Here is a 27,954-nt window from a genome sequence, read left to right on the forward strand (position 1 = left end):
TTCAAGGTCTGTCACTTCCTCTTCAGTTTCTTTTTGGAAGCCTCTAGGATGACTCTTCTTCGGCCCACGCTATTTTGTCCGATCACATCTGTCTTCGTTTGGGTTGCTCTAACTAAATACTGTAGACCGGGTGACTCGGTAACAATCACGTTTCCAAAGGCTCAAATACGAGATGACGATGCCAGCATCGTGGGTTTAGGTGAGAGCTCTCTTCCTAGCTGCGAACTTCTCAGTGTATCTTCACAAAGTGGAAAGAGGCTGAGGGAAGTCCCTGGGGTCCCTCTATAAGAGACTAATCTCACTCATGACAGCTGCACCCTCATGACCTAATCACCTCTCAAAGGCCCCGCCTGCTCATACATCACAATGGGGGTTAGGGGTTTAGCACATGCATTTTGGCGGGATATAAACCTTCAGTCCATTGCACCATTCTCAACTCTCACCAGCCTGCCCCTTTATCAATTCACTTCTGTGTTCCTGGTACCGGGATGCGAATAGAAATAAATATGATCCCAGACTTCAAGGAGCTCAGTCGGGGCAGTAACGCAGAGAAGGCGACATAAAGACATCAGAAACGAGTAGAAAAAGTGGGAAGGAAAGAGTGAGTGATGTTTTGTGGGCAATGATGGTACACAGAAGATGTTTTCATTGAGCCTTCAATAAGAGCAGAAATCTTCCAAGAGGCCACAGGTGAGGAAAACAGTGGTGTCGAGGTAGCATTCGGTAAGTATCATTTTTGTTAGTGACCGATTATGGTATACTACAAAGTATGAAAAAACAACCAAGAAATTAAGCTTGGTCATGAAAACAAAGGTCCTGCGCCATTCCCCCAGGCTTTGCCACCTACGGTGACATTTGCAGAGGGCACCCAAGCAGTAAGGAGACACGGGAACTCCTTCGGAAGTGACGCATGACTGAGTAGGTGCAAGCCATTGCAGGCATTCCCGCAGAGAAAACTCAAGTAGCCGTTGTTCTACACAGCGTATGTTAAATATGATCGGAGGTAATTGTCACCATTGCTCATGATGTCAAACCTCAAAGCTATAACTGAAAGGAAAAACAGAGCCTGGAGATTTCAGCTGTAGGTTCTGAGCACACAGAGCAGATCTTAGAATCAAAGGGACACGATCGTCCCTTTGCTCTGTTCCGCCAGAGTGAGGCAGAGCTGAGTTGGAATCCTGGCTCAGACCCCAGATGTGACACTCAGCATGTACCTTGACCCCTTTGAACCAGAACTGCTAATGGCATTTACCTCTGAGGACTGTGCCGACACTAAACACGACAAAGTACCTGGAGTGGAATTATGTATTGTATACTCCTGGTTAGTTTTTCTTCTAGAAAAGCTAGAAGTAGAAGCTACAGTGGCAAAGTAAGTTTCCCATATTTACTAGGAAGCCCAATAAGTAATAGTCAAGATCTTGCTGTGATCATTTTATGTGTGACAACACAAATCTAGGCAGGATTAAGTTATATACAGTTGACCCTTGAACAATGCAGGATTGGGGCGCCAGAGCCCCGCACATTTAAAACTCTACATATAACTTTTGACTTCACTAAAACTTCACTACTGATAGCCTGCTGTTGACTAGAAGCCCTCATGTTAACATACAACATCGATTAACACAAGTGTTGTATGTTGTGTAGACTATATACTATGTTCTTACTTGAAAATAAGCCAGAGAGAAGAAAATATTATTAAGAAAATTGTTAAGTGGGGAGCCTGGGTGGCTAAGTCTGTTTAGCGTCCAACTCCTGGTTTCGGCTCAGGTCATGATCTCACGTTTTCATGAGTTCAAGTCCCACGTTGGGCTCTGTGCTGGCAGCACGGAGCCTGCTTGGGATTCTCTCTCTCTCTCCCTCCCTCTCTCTCTGCTCCTCCCCCCTCGCTCTGTCTCCGTCTCTCTCAAATAAATAACTAAACTTTAAAAAAATAAATTAAAAAATAAAGTAGACATAACTTAACCTAAACTAAGGAAACTGAGTCACAGAGGAACCATGGCTTTCTCTGGGCCTTGGAGCCAACGTGGCTCTGTCCACTACCCCATGAGCACAGAACACAGGGAGTCATGAGCCGGCGTGGGAAGCTCATGCTGAAATAAATCAGCACAAACCCTCTAGCCCCAGAGCAATCCCTTTCAAGTGACTTTCCCATATTTGGACCCATGAGCCAAGGACAAAGTGAATCTGAAACTCAATGAGAGGAACTCTTGGAGTCTTTAGCCTCAGAACCTCTGACATGTGAAAAGAGACAAATGTGGGTGCTTTGCTTCTGCACATGGGGTCCCACCTTCCCCGGCACCCAGCAAAGACCATGTGCAAGCAGAGAAGGGGCCCCGTGCAACCAAGGAAAAGATAATCATTGGCACCAAGGGATCCTGATGCTCACAAAACAGATGAGCTCTGGCCACGTGAGACTCGTGTGTGTGTGTGTGTGTGTGTGTGTGTGTGTGTGTGTGTGTCTTACTTGGACTTGAAGGCTGCTGGATTCAAACAAGATGAAACACCTGAGAAACGCGTTGTTTTATTAGAAGCACAACTTGAGGAAGAGGTGAACGTGAAAACAAGCGATCCTATGAAGTCACAGGTGCTCGGTGAGGAAATACATTCAGGGTCTTGTGACATTCTGCCAGGGAAGCTGGGGGAAACCACAACAAGGAAGTGGCCACGTGCCCTCGGTGGGGTCCCAAAGAGGATACATAAGCCCCTCCCCCTGCAGAAGGCGGCACCAGACCTCCCTCACCTCCTGAGTCTCCCTCCTCCCCTCTCCCGAGACCTCTCTACCGACACCATGGGGTGCTGTGGCTGCGGAAGTTGCGGTGGCTGCGGCGGCTGCGGCGGTGGCTGCGGCGGCTGCGGTGGCGGCTGCGGCGGCTGCGGTGGCGGCTGCGGCGGTGGCTGCGGCGGCAGCTGCGGCAGCTGCACCACCTGCCGGTGCTACCGGGTGGGCTGCTGCTCCAGCTGCTGTCCCTGCTGCTGCGGCTGCTGCGGGGGCTGCTGCAGCGTCCCCGTGGTCTGCTGCTGCCGCCGCTCGTGTGGCTGCGGCTCGTGTGGCTGCGGGAAGGGCTGCTGCCAGCAGAAGTGCTGTTGTCAGCAGACGTGCTGTTGCAAGAAGCAGTGCTGCAGCTAGGCGGGCGGGCGGGCGGCTCTGCCTCCAGGGCAAGAGCTGTCCGGGGCTCTGCTCGCATTGGGTAAGACTTCCCTCCGTCCTTCCGCCCCCCTGCTCCTGTTCTGTGTCCTTGGATGTCTTGGAGCTACTCATGCTGTCCTCGGGCTCTGAGGTTTCAGGGCTGGCTCTTTCCCTCCAGTGTGGTATCATGACGACACCAGTTTCTTCACCCTGGGTTTTCCAGAAGGTACCATGAAGCGCGTAAATACTCTCGGTCACCCGTGTAATCCCGTCTCCATTTGAAAGAAAGATGAATAACCACCTATATTGTGGCGACATCAGCCACCCGTGTCAAAGATCGATTTATATCATAAGCTTGGTAAAGTGAAACCATGATAGCCAAGATTTCTTTTTCTTCAAAAAATTACTTTTGGTCAACTTTTCTATTGTACATTCACTAACTTCCTCCCATTTCTATGTCTCTCTAAAAAAAAAAAAAAGGCAACTCTTTCTTAATAAAAAAAAAAATCTGCTTATTCTAATGTGTCTTTCCATTCTATAAAGATGTGTACCTTCCCATGACTGAGGCCAGTACAGCGACTAATCAACTAATGGATGATCGGTCCTATAATGTCTTATAATGGATTCTATAACAAAGATAGAAATCGGGGGGGGGGGGGTGGAGGGGTAGAGCCCCAACTTTTGGTTGTCAGTCTCATTGAGGGAAATTGCTGTGTTTTCCTACAGATGACCTCCTGATGTCGGTGTTTGCAACCGAATTCTGGTTGTAAGTGTTGGACACCCCACATGGTAGGTCATTGTTTCACTCCATCGCTTCATGTCCATTTTCCTCACTCGTTCATCCAGCAGATACGTAAGTGCCGTGTTAGGCCACGTATTTAGGCCAGCACCGGAGATCTAAAGAAAAACAAGCCTTTGCCTTCCAAAAGTTCATATCTGAGAGAAAGAGAGAGCGCAGACGCAAGAGAGAGTTCATTACCAAACAGCATCCCATGTCAGGTTTCTTCGGTCCCCTTTTCTCCACTCCTGTGTCAACTTTTTGTGAATATCATTGCCGCCATGATGTTGAGTACCAACATAAGAGACTCTCCATTCATTTGCTGGGTAAGATGACCAAGTGAGAAGTTGACACTGTCTATGGGGTTTTTCCCTTGGATCCCAGTGGCATTTGACACAACTGAGCACCTGATCCTCCCTAATAAACTTTCCTCTCCCAGGTTTTCATCCTCCTCCCAATAACTCCTTTACATCTTCTATATGTGCTTGTCCAACATGCACACCCTAGTGCTCAGACCCTAGCCCTCTCCTGCATCATTCTACATCCTTCTATCTACTCTGTCTTTTTTTTCTTTTCTTTTCCAGCACACCTGAAACTTTCTAAAATACCATAAGATTCAAGAATTTCTCCTGTTTACCTTGTGCTGTCCTCTCTACCTCACCCCATGCACAACTGAAATGTACGTTCTACAAAGCAAAGATTTCTCATTCTCTGGTTGACTATCTCAAGCACCTAGAACAGCATCCGGCATATAATATATACTCAACAAACAGCTTCTTTGTGAAGAAATGATTTTTTTAACGCTTTTGGTATGGAAAATGCCAAACATAAACAGAAGTGGTGAACAGTACAATAAATTCCTAAGAATCACCACCCAAGTCAACAGTTATCAACATGGCCAGTCTCTTATCGCGTATGGCCTCACCCATACCCCTCCCACCACTGGATAATACAGAACCAAATCTGGACCTCAGGTCACCTAATCAGCAAATATGTTTATGTCCCTTCAAATGAATGAATTCTTCATCGTCTCTCTGTGACTTAGACTATGGCCAAGGGCTATCAGAGAAACACAGAGGTAAACTCAAGGTCCAAAATAAGGTCTTCTCTTGGCAAGAGGTAGGGAGGAAATTATGACACCCTCGACCTTTAAGAAAATTCCAGGGTTCTCTGGTAGGGCCTGGCAGTCAATGTACAAGGGCACTCTGTTGCACAATGAGCAGGGTACTCCCATCCCCAAGGTGTATCTTGGTACTTATAAATCGATTTTCCGCAAATCATAGAAGGATGAGAATAGAAAAATCCAAGCCAGCAGGACAGTCACCCAGAACGCCTGGAGGACTCTTAATTTCATTTCCAGTCGTAGTCCTTAAAATCAAACAGTATTAATCTTTGGGGAGGGTTTTCCATTTCTACCAAAAGATAACAAAAACATTTTCTTTTCCATTTTAATCAACGAGAACTTCATATTGCTTTTTAAAACAACCTCCGCTTAACAAAAACTACTTAATATTTGAACTATTTGTTCAAATTCTCAAAGGGCAAGAACCCCACGCCATCTCACAACCTTGAAAAATAAAGCAAAATAAAAGAGCACGGTGATTATCATTAGCTCTGGAGCCGGGATGCCCAGACAAAAATCCAGACGTCTCCGTTTACTATTCCCACTGCCTTCTGCCTCGCTTTCTTCATCTGTAGAATGGGCTTCCTAGCTGTTCCTCTCTCACAAGATTTGGGGAAACGTAAATGGATTTGTAGGCAAGGATCTATCTGTAAATAGATCCACACTGTACTCAGTTCATCCTGCTTTATCACACTGATGTATCAGGATAATACTTTTATTGTTATAAAAGTTGCTCTTTTGGGGTACAGAGGGTAGCAGGTATGAGCTGGCCCTCAGACCTCAGACCTCAGATTTACTTCTCAGAGTTTCCTCTTATAATTAGCATATGCAAAACGTGGGGCGGGGCCTCGGGGCTTCATGTGTGGCAGGCTCCCTCCCCCGCCCCTACCTTCAGCTCCTGGCCGGCGACCCAAAGGGACGGCCTCGCGGCGGAAGGGGACTCTTCCCGGGAGCTCGTTCTCCCGGGATGTGAGAAATTTGGCGAGCAACAGCCCCCTCCTATAGGTAAGACTGCCTGTGCGGGAGGCGAATTCCTGGGCGAAACACCATCACCCCTAGGCTGCAGCGCTCCCCTTCTCTCCGGTTGCGGCCGCGCGGGCGGGAGGCGTCCCCGCGCTGCAGCGGGCGGGTTGGGACTCGCCCGGATTCCCCGCGCCCCGGGCTGCCTCGTGCTGCGCGGCCCCTGCGCTCTCCTGCCAACTCGGTACTGAAGATTCGCCCAAGCGGGTCTGGCGAGAATCTCACTTTCAGCCATCTGCAAAGCAGACTAAGACTACGACTCGGGGAAAGGGCCAGCATCCCCCATGGTTACACCCGCGTGCACAGATTTTCACCGAAAAGAAACTTCAGCGCAGAATTCTAAATCCCAATCCAAGAAGGGAGACAGGGCTCCCGGTGAGGGAAGCAGCAGCCGGGAACTTTGAAGGGCAGAGCCCTCTCCGCCCCCCCACCCCCGCCCTCTACTGAGACTACCATAATTGAAATTAAAGGAAAACACAACCGTACCTTACAATGATATTTCTGGAAAGGAGGCCTAATTCATGAAAGAACATGCACAGCAATTAGTTGGCAAGTCAGTGTTGCTGCTGTAAATGTGCAAAAGGCTTGTGGTTGTGGCGTGGGTGCTTAACGTGTGCAAGGGGTGAAGGAAATGTTTTCTGGAAGTACTCACCAAGCCTGGAACACGTTTGTATCTCCTAAAGCAAAAAGGGGTGTTTTCAGTAAGGTACATCTTTTAAATAGACCCAAAGGTAACCAACTTCCAAATGTGTCTTCGTAGTAGCTGAAAAGGGCAAAAATACCGACTTTGCTCCGACATTGTTGGTCAGAGATCGTCAGTGGTTTCTCAAGGTTGGGTAATGGTGAATCCAATTCAAGGAGAAATATTCAAATGAATTGAGGTGAAGTTATTTACTGTGTACCTTTTCTGAAGTCACTCTTCCCTGAACTATGAGTGCCAAGCTGTTTTCATTCTGGATGAATTTGCTCTGTGGCTTGCCGGAGGCAGATGGGAAGGAAGCTTTATTGAGCAACTAATGTGTGCGGAGAACCAGATTGAGCAGTTCCTGAGACAACAGTGGGAGGTGGGTGTGGTTATCCACATTTTAAGAGCTGACTTGAGGGAGGTTATAAGTACACGCCACAAACAGGGGTGGGGTTAGGAGAGGAGGGTGGGGGAGGTGGAACTTGAGCTTCAGACTCCCTTGTCGCTGAACCACACCGGCCACCAAACCTGGAGAGAGAGAGGAATGAAAAAGAGAAGCCTAAAGCTGGGAAGGTCTGCAGTAAGAGGTCAAAATAGTAAATACTATATTCAGTAATTAACAACTATTAGCAAATCATTTAGATTCAGAGGAATAAATTGGATAGGCTGGAGATAATGATGAATGGTAATAAGAACGAAAAGATAATTTTTGGAAAAGGATAATTTTTGTTAAAAGTTTTATTAATTCATAAATAAGGAAACTGGTAATACTGTTACCACCAGATCAAAGAAAAACGCAAAGAATGGGTATATTTCTAGATCAGTAATATTGAGAGGTAAAACCGGTTTTCCATGGGGGTGGGAGCAGAGGTCTGTCCCTTCATTGGATAGAATTCATTTGCGTGTCTGTAGTCAAGAATTATTTCATATTAGGGGCGCCTGGGTGGCTCAGTCGGTTAAGCTTAAGCGGCTGACATCAGCTCAGGTCGTGATCTCACAGTTTGTGAGTTCGAGCCCTGCATCAGGCTCTGTGCTGACAGCTCGGAGCCTGGAGCCTGCTTCAGATTCTCTGTCTCTCTCTCTGCCTCTCTCCTGCTCATGCTCTGTCTCTGTCTCTTAAAAATGAATGCAAGTTAAAAAAAGCAAACAAAATTTTTTTTTCATATTGGTATTGGTTACTACAGTTTATATAGTTGAAAAATAGCTCAAACTATGCATAGTCTTTCCTTGCAGCACAATTTTTTCCCTAGCCGGGTCCACACAGCTAGCTACCCACAGGTGTTGGGCTAGTTGCCCACACGGCATTTCAGTGGCCAGACATGGTCAGTTGACTTGCCATGTAAGCCGTCTGCCAGTTTTAGCCCTCCAGCTACACCTGAGACTAGATTGATCTAACCGCAGACAAACAGAGAAGAAACAGCCTGGAGAGGCCTGAGTAATTCATCAGCAGATGTTTCACGCATTTGCAAAACAGAATGACACCATATAGGACAAAATGGAATCTGAAGCCTGTCTCTTTTTTTTAATTTTTTTTTAACGTTTACTTATTTTTGAGACAGAGAGACAGAGCATGAACAGGGGAGGGGCAGAGAAAGAGGGAGACACAGAATCGGAAGCAGGCTCCAGGCTCTGGGCCATCAGCCCAGAGCCCAACGAGGGGCTCAAACTCGCAGACCTCAAGATCCTGACCTGAGCCGAAGTCGGACGCTTAACCGACTGAGCCACCCAGGCGCCCCTGAAGCCTGTCTCTTAAAGATCACTTGTATCTACTGTTGCCATGGTTTTGACCAAAAGCAGAACTATTCTGGTCTGCATATTGAATCTATGGACCTAATTCACACCTTTTGAAGCTGTGTGGACTGCTTAATTTCAGCAAAGATGCCCTAGTGTTTGTTTTTGTTATGGTTTTTTTTTTTTGGGGGGGGGGATACATAAAGGATTATGAGTGGCTGACAGTAGATAGTACTGCTTCTTGGTTTTCTGAGGGTCTGAGTCACTTAATACAAAACTTTAGAGACACTAAATTAGACTATTTTTTTCTCTTTTTGTCTTTTTAAATTTTTATTTCATAACGTTTATTTATTCTTGACAGAAAGAGACAGAGCGTGAGTGGGGCAAGGGCAGAGAGAGAGAGAGAGAGAGAGAGAGAGGGAGACACAGAATCCGAAGCAGGCTCCAGGCTCCGAGCTGTCGGCACAGACGCGGGGCTCAAACTCGCCATCTGTGAGATCATGACCTGAGCCAAAGTTGGACGCTTAACTGACTGAGCCTCTCAGGTGCCCCTAGACTATTTTAGTACTAACCTTCAGGTGAGTGTTTTTGATATGTTTAACTCCCTAACTGTCTGTGTCTCACAAAGATCGGTTTCTCCTTTTTTTTTTTTTTTTTTCTGATGAGATTCCAAAAGAGGATGTCTGCGGAAGAGGGTGGGTTCTAGTGTCTCAAGAAGGGGGTGGGCTTTGCTGTATAAATCCATTGCTGTTGACAGCTCAGTTCTGAAGGACTCTAGACTCCCGGAGGGGTGGGTGGGCATTGCGACTAGGACTCCCAGCAGGGGACGTCAGGAAGGAGCTGCAGCTGAATCTGAAGGCAGGAAACTGGATTTAGTTCTGGAAAGAAATAAACTCAGGACACAAAAGGAACAGGTAACTCTGATTCCCTCTGTTTTATTTTGAAGCGTATTCTATGTGGCCAGACTTACAAAGTTTGTGGTCTGTCCTAGTTTTGATCTGTGGGCACTGTTTTCCATTCCAAATTTTCTAGGACAGACCCAATTTGAAAGATGCTGTTCTGTTTTCCGATTGTCCCTGGTAGAATTTGGAAAAACCTTAGTGCTTACAACAATAAGCAAAGTCCAGGGCTAGGGAGGGTCCCACACAATGAAATGCTTTAAAAAACATTTTTTAAAATCTTTATTTATTTTTGAGAGAGAGACAGAGTGCGAGTAGGGGAGGAGCAGAGAGAGGGAGACACAGAATCCCAAGCAGCCTCCAGGCTCCGAGCTGTCAGCCCAGAAACCAGTCGGGCTCCACGCGGGGCTCGGTCAGGCTCCACGCGGGGCTCGACGTGGGGCTCGAACCCACGAACCGTGAGATCATGACCTGAGCCGAAGTCGGATGCTCAACCAACTGAGCCACCCAGGCACCCCACAATGAAATGCTTTTAAAGATTGGGGAGTGGGGAGGGGAAGTACGATGTGTTTTTTTTACTTGAAATATAATTTACATACAACATAAAATATGGATTTTAAGTTCGGATGTTTATAATTACACCCATGTATCTGTATCTCATCAAGACATAGGATATTCCATCACTCCAGAAAGTTCCCTTGTGTTCTTGTGCTCTATTGCAATAAGTCCCTCCACTGTCTCCCCGTCCCCCCCCCCCCCAACCCCCAGGCAACCACTGATCCAGTATCTATCACTGTAAGTTACTTTTTGCTGGCTTTAGGACTTTACATACCTTAATGGAATCACAGTTTTGTGCCTGGATTCTTTGGCAGAGCATAACTTTTTAAATATTCACCAAGGTTTTGCAATAGCTCATTTCTTATGTTGCTGATTAAATCAGCATTCGTTGCCTAAATACACAATATTGTTTATTCCACCCCCATTCACCGTTTAGGAGACATTTCGGTTGCTTCCTGTGTTTTCACTATTGTGACTATATGGAATTATTGTATAGATTTCCAAATGGTTTTCCAAAGAGTTGTTGGTGGCATTTTACTTTCCCACAAGCGATGTGTACGAATTCTGCTGCTCTAAATCTTTGCCAGCATTTGGTTTGCTAGTCTTTTTGTGCTTAAGCATTCTAGTGGTCGTAAAGTCTTCTCTGTAGTTTTCCTTTCCATTTTCCTCATGGTATCTCTTGATAAGGAGATACGGTTTTTTGATGAAATCCAGTTTATCAATTCATTTCTTTTAAGCTGAGTCCTTTATGTCATTTCAGTGATACATTTCCCAACCTCTATGTCATAAAGACGTTTTCTTCTAGACAGTACTCTGTGGTTTCTAGAGCTAATTATGTCAAATTAGTTTTTGTGTATGGGGTGAAGTAGAGGTCAGGGAAGTGCGTTTTAAATCAGATGAAGCCTAAAATACAGTAGGGCAAAACCGACCTCCGATCCTGATTTTCAACAGAGGAACAGTAATTAAGCAATTCCCTGGAATCATTTCCCCATACTCTTCCAGCATCAACTTGCCTGGATTCAAGCAGGCTGTGGCTCCTTGACTTATTTGGACGTTTCGCTCAAAGTTATATTCTCTTCTTTAGTAAGTAAGTAGTAAGTAGATCGAAAGGCGTAACTTCGGGATGTTGTTCTACTCTGTTGTCCGTGAAAAGGATACATTTCAGTTTTCAGTAATCAGACTTTGGCTTTGCTTCTGACTGGTGAGGGGCTTGGGCCAGCAGTGTTGAAAACCTGAAAGATGGGTTTTTGGAAAGTGTAACAAATACCTCCCAAACTCTGTTTTTAAAAAGGCTTTGGACCCTGGGGAGTGAAACTGTTTGCAAATGTCATCTCTCTGGACCAGCTGCCCAAGTCTTTTGGCATTTAGAGGTTGTAAGATTCATGGTTATGTTAAACGACCAGTCTGGTGCTCTGTTGTTTGAAATTGGTGTTTTGACTGCAGCAAACATTCTGGAGAATAATGTGAAAATGAGGCCAGCCCATTTTCAGATGCCAGTTGACTTGTCAGGTATCCTCTCTGAGATGACTAGAATGTTTAATAGGGAGTACTGGGCAGGAATTCGGTGGAGACTGGGGATTCTGGATAGTTTTCTCCTCAGTTGTTGGCACCTCGGTTAATTCTGGCAATATCTTCAAAACAAGCACGAAGGAGGATTTGATAAAATGATGCCTTTCCACTGACCAAGTCCCTGACACTCCAGGCTGTCTGTGATAAGAAACCTTTGGAAAACGGGGTTTGGAAAAGATCTTTACTCGGACTGGGTCATCTTGTCCCCTGCATCAGGGAGCTCACAGCTCTGAAAGCTTTGGCTGTGGGAGGAGAATTCCATCTTCACCAAGTGGGTGTGGAATCTGATCACCTGGAGTCCCCCTAGCTAAGAAGTCTACCCAGTCCACTCCCCAAGGAGCCAGGAAGCCCACCAGCATGGGCCGGTGTCTGTGGTTCTTGCTTTTGAATAGTTGCCTGTTCTACGCAAATGGAAATATACACTCAGAAATATTTGCGGCCACAAAGTTTTTACAGCTAGACTTACAGGTGCACATGCATAGCCTATCGTTTAGGAAACAGGACACTGGCAGGGCTTGCAGTTTGGATAAAGTCCACATTGGCCTGGACCCACTGGGGTCCCCCATGGCATAGATAAACAATACGTGACAACTTTTGTGTGCACAAATATGGAAATGGTTCCGTTCACACAGTGAGTCGATATGTTAACTAACTGAAGGCAATACAGCAAAGTGGATGGCTGTAGACTTCAGCAAGCAGAAAATGTGAGTGCTACGTCTACCTTGCGACCCGATCCAAATGGGATCCTGGCAACCGTAAAATCAAGTTTCCTTTTCGCCCTACCATAGAATGATAGTGACGAGTATCATTCTTTTGCAGCCAATATAAGAAAGTTGGGAATTTCAGGGACAATATTATAAATCAAAGAACACTTGAGATTATTGGTAAAGCTATGCACATTCGTGTGGAAAAGCCAGTTGGAAAGATTTAAGGCTGTGGTTAAAGAACAGTAGGAGTGGGGAAAGGTCAACAGTGTGGTAACGATTGGAATGAAAGAGAAGACAAAAACATGAACTCTGATATCAAGAGACTGGAAACACGTAAGAAGATGCATAAAAAGACATCGTTCCGAGGTAGATGAAAACAAAACTAGTGAGAAGTCGCCCCAGCCCAACCTGATCATAGCTGAAACACAAGTAAACCTTGAAGTTTTTAGGAGATGGAGAAAAGTCTCCGAGCACCTTAAAACAAAGTTGGTTTAGATACACTAACAAAGGGATTCTCATTCTGAAGGCTACAGCATCCCACAATACCCTGAAGAAAGGGAGGTGGCCGGAAAACCATGAGATCTTCCAGAACCGGACCCCACGTAGCACCTGAGAGAAGAGACTGCAGACCTGGCTGAAGGGTCCCTGGTGGACGTTAATGAAAAATAATCACTGTTTTCTTGCCGCCAAAAAGAGAAAGGAGCATGTCACTTCCAAAATAAGTTAGATGGGTCTCTTCCCAATGCAGAAGCGTGGCCTCCAGAGCTCAGGCAAGGTCACAGGTGCTGGCTGATAACCCCAACAGTGCACGTGACCATTTACTACTGGGGCCCACGTGATGTGATGGAATCGCGGAGGTGGTGCAGTTGGTTGGAAGTAAGTGCTCTCTAGTCCACTGGGCAGGGAGAACACTGGCACCCTGCAGTGGGGGGTGGGGGGGAGCGGTAGCTGGGGGTGAAGCCGAATTGCATGCTCAGCGCTCGCCTCTTCCAGCGGCTGCTGCTAGGGAGAGCTCCCCCTCTGAAGCGCTTTCCCACGCGGCCCCGCCAACCAAGGTAAGTTCGGTGGTTGACTCAGCTACGGCTCCAAGTTGCCTCCAGAAGGAGCAGCTGATGCATTGAGCCTCTCTGGTTATTTCTGGCATTTTCACTCTAGATTTCAAGCCACGATCGTCCGATAAGCTGACTTTTGTTTTGGAGAATGTCCTTGTATTGTATTTTCTTTCAACCACCTGTCAAAATAGTGTTCTTGTGCCTTTAAAAAAAAAAAAATAGTAATGGAGCATATGAGTAATATGTGAGAATTATGACTGCAGGAGCAACTTTTAGAAGGATTATCTTAAGCACAGAAAGGGGAAAGGTCAACATCTTGCTTTCAGAGGCATCAAGTCCGAAAATCAATACAATTCACGACCTTGAGTTGGAGTCAGTGAAGTGAAGGAAAGTTTAGAGTGTTCTCTAGGGGCAAGATAATATTACAGGGTCAAAATTAATTATCAATGGAAAAGTAGCAAAAGGACAGTCTTTTCCATGATGGTGCTTTGCTGTGGAGGCTGAGTGCTTTGGAGACAGAACAGGTGTTCTATGATGTTAACAGGTATGCTTCTGAGGGACATGTGTAAATATTTAGTCCTATATTTTCTTCTGTAACTTCTTTTTTTTAAGTTTTTTTATGTTTATTTTTGAGAGAGAATGAGTGTGTGAGCAGGACAGGGGCAGGGAGAGGGGGAGACAGAGTATCTGAAGTGGGCCCTGCGCTGACAGCAGAGAGCTTGATGCGGGGCTCGAACTCATGAACCGTAAGATCGTGACCTGAGCCAAAGTCAGACGCTTAACCGACTGAGCCACCCAGGCGTCCCCTCTTGTGCAACTTCTAGCCCTATGACTGTGTCCCACAGAAAGATATAATATAAGGTGTGATCATTTTTCTATGTTTATATGTTGATAACCCAAACGAAGCCCAGAAAAAAATAGCCTCACTCCGTGGTGCACTTGGATTTTTAATATATTTTTCTGCAACATAAAAAAAAAATAATTCTGTTTACAACTCACTGAATGTTCTTGACACCCACGATCTGAAAAACACTCTCCCAAAACAAACAAGGAATTGGAATCTTGAGGGTACGACCAGGCCTCTCCACGCAAGGGGTAAGATTACTGAACTTGGAATTGGAAAAAACAAGTACAGGCAAGTACAGGAAAAAAAGTCCAGGCTCTAATGTTCATTAAAGGTGAAAACCTGCACAAACATGACTGCCTCTGGCCCTCAATTTTCTCGTCTATACAATGAGGACAATACCGTCTCCTCTATCTCCTACAAAGTCTTCGAGGAAAAAATCAGATAATTTTCCAAATATAAAAAAGTATAGACTGTGTAATCTGATTATCACTATCATCGTCTTGGTGACAGAAAAGAGTAGCATCTCTTCAATAAGATAAAAATAAAAGGTAGTGATCAATACCGCCAGACTTTATGAGACCATTAGCCAGAGGTTTCTCCAGTAGGAGAGAATGATTTGGGCAGTACCTGGATTGTTGGGTTGGAAACCCAGGGGCCACATTGACAGTGACTCTGGGGACACCTGGCGAGGAAATTTGAGGAAAATGTCCAGGAGGTGAAAATGGTGCCCTAGAAGTAGGAGATGCCTACCCATCCGAGTAGAGGGAAGATGCAGACGTGGCACCAACAGACCCGATCCTGAACTCAATCTTAACCTTTCTTAGCGGAGTGGCCATGAGCCATGAGGAGGCTCCATTCCCATGTCTGAGAAATTGGTGACATTTTAGAGACATGTAAAAAATATGGAATTACAATTGATCCTCAAACAACATCGGGATGAGGGATGCCAATGCCCTGTGCGGTTGAAAATGCACGTAGTAAGCTTTTGACGTAATAAACGTCCTAAACTTAACTACTACTAGCCTACTGTTGACTGGAAGCCTCACTGATAACAAAACAGTCGGTTAACACCTATTTTGTATGTTATATGTATTATATACTCTATTCTTACAATCAAGTAAGCTAGAGAACAAAATCATAAGGAAGAGAAAATAGATTTACGGTACTGTACTGTACTTATCAAAAAAAAAAAAATCCACCTGTAAGTGGACCCATGCAGTTCAAACGTGTTGTTCAAGGGTCAACTGTATAACCCATAATATGAAATATAATAAATTAGGGGCACCGGGGGGGGGGGGGGTTCAGTCGGTTAAGTGTCCGACTTTGACTCAGGTTCAGGATCTCGCAGTTCATGGGTTCCAGCCCCGCATCAGGCTCTGTGCTGACAGCTCGGAGCCTGGAACCTGCTTCTGATTCTGTGTCTCCCTCTCCCTCTGCTCCTCCTTGCTTGCACTCTCTCTCTCTCTCAAAAAATAAACACTTTTAAAAAGTTAAAAAAATATATAATAAATCTGTATTACATATTATATAATTATATGTATATTTATTTCACATAATCATAGCTAATATGATTATTTATATAATAAATATCTGCATATGATTATTGTGTTATATGAAAATCTAATAACTATAGATAAATACATATAATGTATATAATTAGGATCGTTCTAAGGATTAGAGACAATCATTAAATGTCTAATACAATGCTTGTGTCTCATACAATAACGGATACGATGCTTGGTGTGAAGCAGGAGGCAAGCGAACAATAGCTGATAGATTGTTGTCCTCTTACCCGTGTGAGTTGCGGGCTTTTACATAAGGAAGAAAAAATAAATCAGTGCCTTCAGAAGGTGGGTGAAAGGTCATGCTGGGCTGGAGAATTTCAGATACCCACCTGTGTGCTGTGATAACTGAAGGAGCCAGAACCTTGCTGTTGATTCAGTGCTAGATACAGGCACTCCAGGGTCCCTGCTAGAAACAGATTTGGGCTGAATGGGACAGAACGGGTCACGTGATGTGTGCACATGAAAGGGTTGGTGGGTCGAGGCAGACAGAGCGTGAGAGGCATATTCAAAACACCACGGTCGCCTCAGGATTTTTCCACCTGTCCTGGACTCTTCAGGCCCTAGAGAGCCAGAAAAGAATTTCAGGGTCTTATGTGTCTACATGTAGTTTTGCAAAAGCTCCCTGGACGGTTTCCATCCACTTCGCCCTCCACCCTGTTAAGATCCAAGGCTGTGGCGTGGAGCCGGTGTCCCTGGAGGGTTGAGTAACGGGCGAGTGGTCCTTGGGCCTCCTGTGTCAGAATCTCTGTGTGTATAAACACAGACTCCTGGGCCTCCATACCTACTGACCCACGAAGCTCCCGGGCCATCTGATATGCCAGTCAAGTTCACACAGTCCTTGTTAACAGACCAGCGTAGGAAAGGATTATGGAAAGAGGCTAGTGCTAGACAAAGAGAACTTGGGGTAGGGGAAGGTGAAAGAACAGCCATTCGCCTCTGAGAAGTCTCCCAGTGGGCAGTCACGATGGCTGTGGCCCTGAAGAATAGACACTAGGCAAGACATGGCCTTGGTAAGGGTCTGGGAGCTCCTGTTGCCATTAAACCAGGAAACTGGAACTCCTCTGCCCAGTCCTTCTTGGTTAATGGATACCTGCTATTGTTTGGTTAGATGCCTTCTATTTCCTCTGGCCAGAAACCTAGCTTTGGAGCATGTGTTTGCTGTTCTGTGGGGCAGAGGCTTGAAAAGGGTGAGGAAAGGAAGCCCAGCTTCCTAGGATGCAGGGATGAGCTCCCCAGATATTTCCCATTATCTTCAGCTAAGGTCAGACACCTTCCCTCCTTTTCTCCTCATTAAGCCAGAATCACTGTGGATCCTCGAAGCTGAAAAAGAGCAAAGGGAAGAGAAATTCCTTGTGTTTGAGCAGCAACCCTATGCCTAACATGGCACCAAATCCCTTGCAGATATCAAGGCACCTGATGCTCATGGAAAGCCCGCACACGTAGTTAGCATCATGATGCCATTTTACAGATGCACAACTAAACTGCAAGGTGCTTGTAGAATTAAGGACCTCCCTCACCTTTACCTGATGCAGCTAGCAGTACATTCTGGAAATGTGGACAAATCTTTACTAGATCTCAGTGGCGAGGTTTGACCTTCATCCCCTTCCTTCTGCAAGTCATACCATGTGTTGGACACTCTTCTAGGCATTAGGCTTAGAGCACTGAACCAACCAAACAAAACACCCCGCCCTCCTGCTTACACTCTAGTGGGACATACAGTGTCTTTTTCTGTGTGACCTTCCTCACCAAGTCCAGCTGGGTAGCATAATAGAACAGTTAAGAGAGGAAGGGGCAGATAATCCAGAGGGCTCTTAACAGCCCAGGGAGCCCTGAGAGCAGTGCTAGTTCTCTGAGATGCATGGAGAAGATGAAGGGGACAACTTGAAGTCAGTGGACAATCCATGGTCAACATAGATGGAGAGAATATTCTAGACGTGGAGTCCACAGATATTACCCCATTAAGACCACCCTTTGAAAGACGGGCAAGCCTCAAGAATTGCCGACCTCTGATAGACTTGTAGACTTTTCCACGAGAACGTTACTTACAAAAAAAGAAGGCCCCAGCAGGTCTCTGGAGCTTCTAGCAACCACTCAGGAAGAGATCAATCCCAAGCATTGAGGGCCGAGGGCAGTCAAACCCAGTATGCTCTTGGCAAAATTTTCACATTGTCAGCCTTGCTTGCAATTATGATCCCATCCAAATTCTGATTTCCATTGTCTCTGCGCTGCTTCATTGGGGGTTTTGTTGACATAAACAGACAGTGTTCCCCTCATTTAACTCCAGATAGGAACCATGCAGCGGTCTGAGGTCACCTTATGAAACGATGGGGTGGGTGGCAGACCCATGGTGTGACCCAATAGGCCCTCCCCACATCCCTCTTCCTCTTCCTGGATCCCTGGAATTTCACTCAAATGACTTGCTCCTCTGGAGTGAGCATTACTTTCCTTCTCTTGGGTCCACTTTCAAACTACAATTGACCTGGGAAGCTCTATGTAGTAAGTCATAATCTTTAAGACAAATGTGTTGGTGAAAACACTTTCTCCCCTCACTGCAAGGGGAGGTTGTCAGTAGCTTACTAGTGAAATAGTAAGCCCAGTGAAATAGGGCCACCAGAATGAGACAGAGTGGAGCAGGAGAAGGGACCCAGAGAGAAGTCAGGGAGATCTGTATTCAAATCTTGACCGTGTGGCTTGAAGCCGGTTGTAGGACACCTTGGATCTCCCATAGGCTCACCTGGGAATTTGGGGAAATAGTGTATATTTTACAGCTATTATTAGGACTTAATTAGATAACGTGCAGAAAAGCCTCATACTCACAACAAGTTAGTTTCCTCCCTATAAATTATCTCAGAGAACTTAACCTCATCCAAGGCCACCAAAAATGTATATATTTTGTAAGTAAAGCTTGATCCAAAATAGGAAGGAATAAGAAGGAATTTTCCTACTGCAGATAATCCATTGGACATTTTGTCTGAAATTTGAACTTCAAGCAATCTCATTTGTGGGTTAGGAAGAAAGTATAAACCATTAATGAGCTGCCTGCCCCACTGAGGGGTGTAAAGCTGCAGACTGAGACAAGAAATGGACCCAGTCGTCATGAAAAGCAGAATAACAGTCTACAAAGCGATGCCTTTCATTCCCAACATAGAATTAGCATCAATCTGGGAAACGGGGGAAACATGGAAAAATGGCCAGTTGGATCTGTACCTGGTTTCATTTTTTTTTAACTGAAGAATTATAAATTCTCAGATTGGAGACCCCTAACAAAAGTATCTTGGGTGTCCGTTATGTGTCAAGCACAATACTAATCAAGGGATAGTGTAATAGAGATAAATGTGTGAATAAAGACGTGCCATTCGACGTGTTAAAGATTTCACGGTCACGGTGCAAAATATAGTGGACAGGTTCGTAGCAACTTGATCGATTAAATGGGTATTCAGTTACATTTGACCTCCGGAAGGTACTTCACCTACCACATGTACACCAGTAATTCACCAATCAATGTTTTACTTACTCTCGAACATTGATTAACCCATTGTTTACCATTTATTAGTAACTACTCGTTATCATGTTTGTGATGGAGAACACTAGGGAAGTATGACCCTGTCCCAGCAATAGTGAGGACCAAGCCCGCTGACAAAGAAGGGTTTCACTGGCGCACCTAAGGAATATCTGAGAACACTTACTCATCACTCACCTATCCATTTCAACTGCAGACAGGTGAAATTTTGTCCTTTCACAAAATGTTTAGCAGTCGGGTTTTCTTTATATCCAAGATACCGAAAATAATTAACCATCAGCTAATTTTGGCTTTGTTTCCATTTGATCAGCAATGGGTTGTTTCAAAGCTTCACCGAGCCATTCCTGGATTTATCCCACCGTGATCCTGTGTTTATTTGGATTTTTCTCCATGATGAGACCCTCAGAACCCTTCTTAGTCCCGTATTTATCTGGACCAGATAAAAACCTGACCAGCTCAGAGGTAAATTGATACATATACATATCTTAACGTGGTTTAATTTTACAGCATTTGGACGGGACTTTGGGTTAGGGTTTCTTTCAACTTGAGACATTAACACACTGACCTCAGTGATCCTATTTTCATGGTATTTGTCATTTAATACAACTATTCAAACTACTCTTTCCTCCTCACACTTGCAATGTGTGTAATATGTGTAATAGCTATATGTGTAATAACTATCTTAACTCTTGTGGAGTCCTACCATTAGTCTCAACGCATGGTAACTTTCAGGTCTCAATGGATTCTGTTAAACAAATCCTAAAGCCAAGTCTGTGCCAGGCACAGGATCCAGTCCTAAGAAACTTTCAGGCTGCCGAGGTAGGAGCAGGATCTGGTAAAGAATTGCATCGTTTCTGTAGGACACTTACTCAGTCTTGAAAAACTATTAACCAGCAGGTGAGACATTAACAGCTTTATCTCCCAGTTTTAGCTTCCCCTGAAGACGGAATTCTCTTACGTAAAAGATTCACCTCCCTTTTTATAACAAGGGCAACGAGAAAATGCACTCACCCAATGGGAGCGCTACCGTGGGCTGGTTTTGTAAGCTCCAGCCATAGCCATGAGAAACACTGCAGGGTGTGCAACTCTGCCCAGAAGGCTAATTGATGCTAATTATTTGGTGGTGAGGTGCGAAGGACAGGAAAGCAAACTTGTTGTGGGGTGATGTAATATCAGTTAGGGGCGACTCTGTTTCCAGTTTTGTCCAGATGGAAGCCTGTCAGGACTAAGACAAAACAAAGGACAAAGACAGGTCCAAAACCAGCCAATGAACTCGCTGGGGGCTGCTTCTGTGACCACTACAGACCAGTTAATACACCCATGCTGAGAGGTGCCGCTCAGTCCCACTAGCCTTTCAAATCACTGAACTGTTTCTCATCATTGACCTTGGGACCCATGGAGGTTGCTGTAGACAGCAGAGAGGCACAGGACAAAGGCTGGTGCGAATGAGTCTCAGCCACACCCATCCTGCCCCAAAGATCAACTCCTTTGGTCGGTCTTTCCTTTCTTTGAATGATCACTGAGGTCCCCTGCATTTCTGACGATAGCCGTGTGATGCCCACATCAAACTGAGGCCAGAATTGAGCAAGCAGAGATCAACCAGTAGCATTGGGAGAGAAGAAGGTTAAGGAGCCCAGCAAATTTGGCACCGAATTTTCTGTGCATTACTTGTTCCCACTTTGTAATTCTGCAAGGTTATTGAGTCTTTGCTGTCTTCACGTGAGCTCATCAGACTGGATTTTTATGACATGGTGATGGATCAAATAAACGTAAAGGTTGTCCGATTCTTCTAACATTGGGGCTGCTTTGTCTAACGTTAAAACCTTTGAACAGGAAGGCGACGGTATATTTTAAGAGCCTGAAAACCCCAGAAGTGTCTGTTGAACGATTGTTAACTAATTTAACTCAAATGTACGTACTATTTAAATTTTAAAAGAGTTCGGATTGCTCATGAAGCAAATACATTCTGGTGGGATTCGCATAAACTGATAAACTGGTTTGGTTTTAGAGAAGGGGGAGGAGCTGTCTTTTCCTTGAAAATCAGTTTTCTGTCGTGCTCTTCGCTAATACAAACACTATGCTATCCAACTGGACGCAGAATTTGATAGTGGGCGAGCCACCTACACTATAGCAATGTACTACCTAAAAAGGTTTCTGTCTCTTTCACCTCCTGGCGCTTCGTGGTCACGTGATCCATCTTTCAACCTCACAGATCACAAATGAGATCCTTCCCATCTGGACATACTCTTACCTGGCACTGCTGCTCCCAGTGTTCATCGTCACCGACTACGTCCGCTACAAGCCAGTCATTATCCTGCAGGGGATCAGCTTCGTCATCACCTGGCTGCTGCTTTTGTTTGGCCAGGGAGTGAGGGCCATGCAGGTTGTAGAGTTCTTCTATGGGATGGTCACCGCCACCGAGGTGGCCTACTATGCCTACATTTACAGCGTGGTCAGCCCGGAGCACTACCAGAAAGTGAGCGGCTACTGCAGGAGCGTCACCCTGGTGGCCTACACGGTGGCCTCGGTGCTGGCCCAGCTCCTGGTATCCCTGGCCAGCCTATCGTACTTTCACCTCAACGTCATATCCTTGGCCTCTGTCTGTGTGGCCCTTCTTTCCTCCCTGTTCCTACCAATGCCTGAGAAGAGCATGTTTTTTCATGTACAGCCCAGCAAAGAAGTACAAAAGCCACCAAACAACACCGCAGTGTTAGATGAAACTTACAAGGTTCCCACACCAGGCGGCGAAGAGAAACCCACTTCAGAAATACCCACCAGTTCACGGACCCTGGAGGGTCGGCGGGTGAGCAGTCCGGTGCCAAGAAATGTCGCTTTGAGTGTTTTTGTGCAGTGGTTCCAAGATTTGAAGGGATGCTACTCCTCACATCATCTTTTTTACTGGTCTCTGTGGTGGGCCTTTTCCACAGCAGGTTTTAACCAAATTCTGAACTATGTTCAAATCCTGTGGGATTACAAGGCACCATCCCAAAATTCTTTCATCTATAATGGGGCAGTAGAAGCTGTTGCAACCTTTGGAGGTAAGTAAACATTGATTTATCTTCCTTTGATGGGCTACCCCCATTGAGTTTATGTCTCCAGTTGCTAAACTCAACTCCACGGTGGTTCTGTTCAGAAAGCATATTAATCTTCTCTCTCTCTCTTTTTCTTTTCTTTTCTTTTCTTTTTTTTTTTTTTTTTTTTTTTTTTTTTTTTGGAATGGAAGGTACAGGAGATAAAAAGAAAAAGAGGACCATGACACTTTTATTTAATATGGTAGAGTTACAATGGATAACTCGAGAGCTCAGGATTAGGCACCAAATGATTAAAATCTAGCCAAATTCCTAAGATTCCATTTCATCCTCAGGAAAGGTGCTAATAACTCCCCTTGTTCTTCCAGGATTGTTTTTAATATCCAAAAGAAAATACCCACCGTGTATATAAGTGAGTAGATTTTATTATTTTAGAAAATGGATGAAACTCTTACGACTTCCGGATTACCAGGGAAAGAGTTTTGTTAATAAAAGATTTGATTTAGCTCATGCTCACCTTTAGCAGTTTTAGGTTCTACACCAGATAGCTCCAAAAGTAACTTTCTTAAGAGATCTAAATGAGAAGTGGGATATATGTGAGAGTCAGGATTCTAATGTCAGAAGGAAATCTGCCTTTGAAGTTTACAATAAATATTTATATCCTGGTAAATGAGAACTTAAATTCAACTGAGACTTTAAAGATATTTTCTAGGAAGTAAGAGATTTCCACGCCCTGACATTTACAAAAAATGTCAGAAAACTCATGGAGTGTCTGTTCTCTTATTGTCTCTCCTTTAGGAAGCCTCATCTTAATTCCTGCAAATCAGGACTGCACTGGAATTGGTTTATTGAAATTATTTCCCCAATGTTCCAAATTCAGGGCGAAAAAATAATTTTATTTCTTTGTAGCACTGGTTCTTTCCTGGATCACATGCGGAAAGGGAATTAATCAAACATTAGTCATTTGAAAATAAATACCTTTCATTTTGTTAAAGAGAACTATAAAGACTAACCCTGATTACTGTCAATTACTCAATCTCTTTTTTTAAAGTTTATTTTTTATTTATTTGTTTTGAGAGAGAAAGCATGCTCAAGTATGAGTGGGGGTCAGGGCAGAGAGAGAGAGAGAGAGAGAATCCCAAATGGACTCCATGCTCAGCACAGTGCCCGAATCGCAGAACCCCAACACAAGACTCAATCCCACGAACCGTGAGACCATGAGCTGAGCCAAAATCAAAAGTCAGACACTCAACCAACTGAGCCACCCAGGTGCCCTAGTTACTCAATCTCTTAAACCCCATAAGTCAATATCAAGTTCACCCAAATGAGGCCAGATCTCAAAGACACTGAGATGGAGACTAAAGGACTAAGATCACTAATAAAGACCAAAAGGTTCTACTCAGTGCAACACATCTGTTACCCATTGAAAAAATTTACGGTAAAAAGGCAATAAAGAAAGGCAAGTGTGGACGGGCTAGGTGTACTATCTAAGCAGCTGTCTCATTCTTCTCTATCCCTGCCCTACAGTGATCCCTGTAGTCACTGACTGGTTTGTGTGCTGTGTACCCCAGTCTGCTGTGGTAAAGAAACTTTCTGGCCCCTCTGCAGGGTGCAGTTCATGGCATGTAGCAGATACGAATTGAAACTGATTGGAAGAATAGGAGGTAAAGGGAGAAGCCAGAAGAAAGCACGGTTGAGAAAAAGATAAATCCACATTTAGGTGGATCACACTATTTTTGTGAAAGCCATATATTCATCTTGTAGATTTACCTATGACCTGGATTTTTGAAGGGAGCATGTTGACATATCCTGTGTGTAAAGTCATTGTGTTGGATCTCCCTTAATGTTTCTTTTCCAGGGGCCGTGGCCGCCTTTGCCGTGGGCTTTGTGAAAGTCAACTGGGATCTCCTGGGAGAGTTGGCTCTAGCGATCTTCTCCATCATTAGTGCAGGCTCTCTGTTTCTCATGCATTACACAACCAACATCTGGGTATGCTATGCTGGCTATTTAATATTCAAGTCCAGCTATATGCTTCTTATAACCATAGCAGCGTAAGTATTACCAGCCATGTCTCTCCACACCTAAACCCACGCCATATTCTCTCTTCGGTTGCATTTCGAGAGTTTCTTTCAGAATTTCAGAAGGATTTTAATCGATTGCAGTATTAAATGTTGATTACATATTAAATTGGACACAATTAAGCCGTGTTTTCATTTAACTGTTTGCCCTCTGAATGTTGCTAAGGTCAGTCATCAGAGAAAAAAACAAAGCTCTGTGGGTTCATAAACCAAAAGCAATGATACACTGTCAGGTCGTGATTTTTATTGCAAGCCATTTGCCCTCACGGGGTATGGTGCAACCTGATTTTGAATGATCACACGTAGATTTCATGACCGATTTCATTGGTTTATGTAATTGTAGGCATATGCTTTTGTGTGAAGCAAAATATACTCAGAAGGTTATAAAAAGTTGTATTTTGAAAGAAGTAGATGCAACAATTATAAGAAACTGTATATCCCAGAAATCTTTTTTTTTTTTTTTAACAGTGAAAAATGTGTTGTTACGTATATAGAAGTGCAGAGAAAGCAGACTATAGGAAATAAGCTTTGGTATTAACCAAAGAGATAAGAAACATTTGAATTTCAAGTCACAGGAAAGAGGTAGAGCCAAAAGCTGTATTAAGTTTTGGTTTTTAATGTGTGAAAAATATTTGATAAGCAATTGATGAAACATGGAAATATAAGCACCATGGGAAAAGATCATGGAACAAAAGAAAGAAAGTTTGTTGGCAGGTTTACTTTTTTCATGGAAATATGTCAGTTTAATGAATCAAGTTTCTTTTTTTAACGTGAGGGCATTGTTAAGGGAGGATTACATTACTTCTTTTCATTTTAAGGATATTCAGAACCCAAAGCCTTTCACCTTTGTTCCAAGGGAGAGCGCTCGAGAACATACATCTGCCACTCATTCATGAGTTGTAAGATGCAGAATCTATCAAATTATCAAAAATAAATTACAGATTCACTCAGCTGCGTAGCCAGACATGATCTGATCTTCCAATGAATAAATAATTCACCTACAAAAATTTGAAACTGTGAATACAATTGACAATAAAAAGAATAACGCTCCAAACGATTCCGTAGATTGGGCGGTGCTTACATTTTCACAAAAATTTGCTGCGAAAAGGTATCAAAAATCAGATAGCGTTGAATATTCTCAGGTTATGAGTGAGACCTGAGAACATTTAGGTTTCATTTCTGGAAGCATTAAATTGGAGAGGAGGAATTTTGTCCTATTCCCTTCAACTGTATTTTAATTCGGCCTTCAAATGTATTTTTTAATTCCCTTTCTTTGCTCTGCCCCTTTGTCGAAACTGGAGGAGATTTAGACAAAAAGTGCGGGTAACAAGTCACCACGTTTATCTTCAGTTTCTGTCTTTTAAAGGTAAGAATCCCACGTGTACTTTGTTTCCAAAAAAATGTAATTCAACGTTTAATGATAGATTTCAGATTGCAGTTAATCTGAGTGTGGAGCGCTATGCCCTGGTGTTTGGAATGAACACCTTCGTGGCCCTGGTGATCCAGACCATTATGACAGTGATCGTAGTAGATCAGAAAGGACTCAACCTGCCTATCAGCATTCAGGTAAGCTGCAGGATTGCTGTTTCCTACTCGGGTGTTGCGGGGAGTGTAGAATAACCAGGTAATCGCAAAGGGTTTTTGTCAACCTCACCACTGCCAAGCCTTCGTTTCTTGAATTGCTTAGCGAAATACTTAAGTCAGCAATTTCCTTTTCCCTGCTCCACTGAGGTACTTGAAATCAGCCCAATCTCACATTTTACGTATGGATCTGGAAAAGGCAGGGATAAGGCATGTAAGAAGTAACCTCATTATCTAAAATTCATTCTTGGGGACATTACATATGGCGTCGCACTGTCCTGCAAACATACACACATATCAGTGGGATTTAGTGGGTTTTTTTTTCACTATTGGTCATGTCAGCTGGCGTTTGAACCCAAGCAACCTTGGCTCCAGAACCCGCATTCTTAGTTACTGCGTTTCTTTTTTTTTTTTTTTTTAATTTTTTAAAAGTTTATTTATTTTTGAAAGAGAGAGACAGAGCATGAGCGGGGGAGGGGCAGAGAGAGAGAGAGAGGGAGACACAGAATCCGAAGCAGGCTCCAGGCTCTGAGCTGTCAGCACAGAGCCCGATGCGGGGCTCGAACCCACAAACCGTGAGATCATGACCTGAGCTGAAGTCGGACATTTAACAGACTGAGCTACCCAGGTACCCCTAGTTACTGCATTTCTTACACTTTCATACTTGATTCCTCTAAGATAGAAGAAAGTATTGTGCAAATCTAAATGACTCCTATTAAGATCCTGGGTCTTAGTTATCTCATAATGCAAGCAAATCAACAGCACCACTATGTATTATCAATAATAGACACAGTCATATTTTGTGTGTGTCTAATTAATTCTACTTGTTTTTCTCTAGTTTTTAGTTTATGGAAGTTATTTTGCGGTTATTGCTGGCATTTTTCTAATGAGAAGCATATACATCATTTGCTCAACCAAGTTCCAAGAGCAGCCACAGAGCTCTGCTACATGTCAGAATCCAGCTGAGCCCCACCCAGACGGACCCAGGAATGTCAACATGGAAACAAAGCTCTAACCTTACGGCAACCACTGCATCCACTGAGAAAGGACCCGCCTGGTCACAAAGCCACTGAGTGACACAAAATGACACACTTCCTAAGTCTGGATTTCAAGGAACCTTTTCAAAACCCCAACAAAATATCGGTTTTAGACCAGCTGTCTATGTGCCCAGCTGGATGCATTCAACAGGTCCCATCACCTCAAACAGTCCGTGCTGGGGACCCCAGGGAGTAACAAGGACTGGGAAATTCTGGTTTTGATTACTCGTTAGGACATGCAAATGGCATGGAAGCAAACCACGAGAAACTCCAGCCATTCTGGAGTTGATGTTTCCGACTCCAGAGCAGAAATACTAACTAGATTCACCTTCTTGCTTGGCTCACATCTTTGTTTTATCTTGCTGAAACTGGCAAGAGATGGGACATTTTTTGTCACATGGCCATTTCCCTTCTTCTTCTATTCAGTATATTTCTATATAGCATGCAGTTCTCTGAGAGAATTTCAAGGTTTGGTCCCATTTCTGAGGATCCCTCTTCAATCCCGATAACATGGCATTATTCACAAGCTGAAATTTGGTAATAGCACCATTTAATTTGGTCATGATTGTTTTTCGCTTTGTGTTCTGCTGAGCTTTGTTGTTAAAAATCTACCTCACGAATAGCTCCAGACGTTCCTGGATATCCACAGAATGACATTCCAGTCAATTCCTCGTGACCATAGGGGAGACAACGAGCTTTCTCCCTACCATGGCCCCAGACGGGGGTTTTAATGCTGTGTCCGTGTGATCTCTGTGTAAAACAGAGAAACTTAACTAGAAATTTCTAGGACTTTTTAAGTATTTTTTAAGTAAGAAAATACTAATAGGGTGGGGGAAACGCCTAATTTTTAAAGGGCAGTGCTTGTGCCAAATAAAATAATGTGGGCAAAAATATTGAAGAGTCTTTCTAGTTTTTGGATGAATTGTGCTGAGAATCATCTGTGCTTGTCCTTTGCAACTTCAATAGAAGACAGATTGAGCAGTCTGCCATGGAAATGTAGAATGCCGATTCAAGATTTGTGTTTCAGATATACTTTTCTCCAAATTCT

The 27,954-nt window shown here is 44.1% G+C and overlaps 1 protein-coding gene across 9 annotated transcripts; it reads left to right on the plus strand.

The window, feature by feature from the left end:
• The first annotated feature begins 400 nt into the window (after positions 1–400).
• On the plus strand, positions 401–27,799 carry SLC19A3 (solute carrier family 19 member 3). Of its 9 annotated transcripts, none has more exons than XM_078450804.2 (7): positions 401–723; positions 3,854–4,231; positions 19,492–19,643; positions 21,394–22,219; positions 24,069–24,261; positions 25,713–25,854; positions 26,708–27,799. In XM_078450804.2, exons 2-7 carry the CDS (start codon positions 4,120–4,122, stop codon positions 26,882–26,884), a joined length of 1,602 nt encoding a protein of 533 aa, XP_078306930.2. In that variant the 5' UTR covers positions 401–723; positions 3,854–4,119; the 3' UTR covers positions 26,885–27,799. The 9 variants fall into 9 exon arrangements, with proteins under 9 accessions (XP_078306930.2, XP_078306932.2, XP_078306931.2 ...); XM_078450806.2 differs by having other exon boundaries at positions 3,854–3,916; XM_078450805.2 differs by having other exon boundaries at positions 401–690.
• Positions 27,800–27,954: the final 155 nt, after the last annotated feature.

The sequence above is a fragment of the Panthera onca genome, chromosome C1, assembly GCF_046562875.1.
Source record: "Panthera onca isolate mPanOnc1 chromosome C1, mPanOnc1 haplotype 2, whole genome shotgun sequence".
Taxonomy (NCBI): domain Eukaryota; kingdom Metazoa; phylum Chordata; class Mammalia; order Carnivora; family Felidae; genus Panthera; species Panthera onca.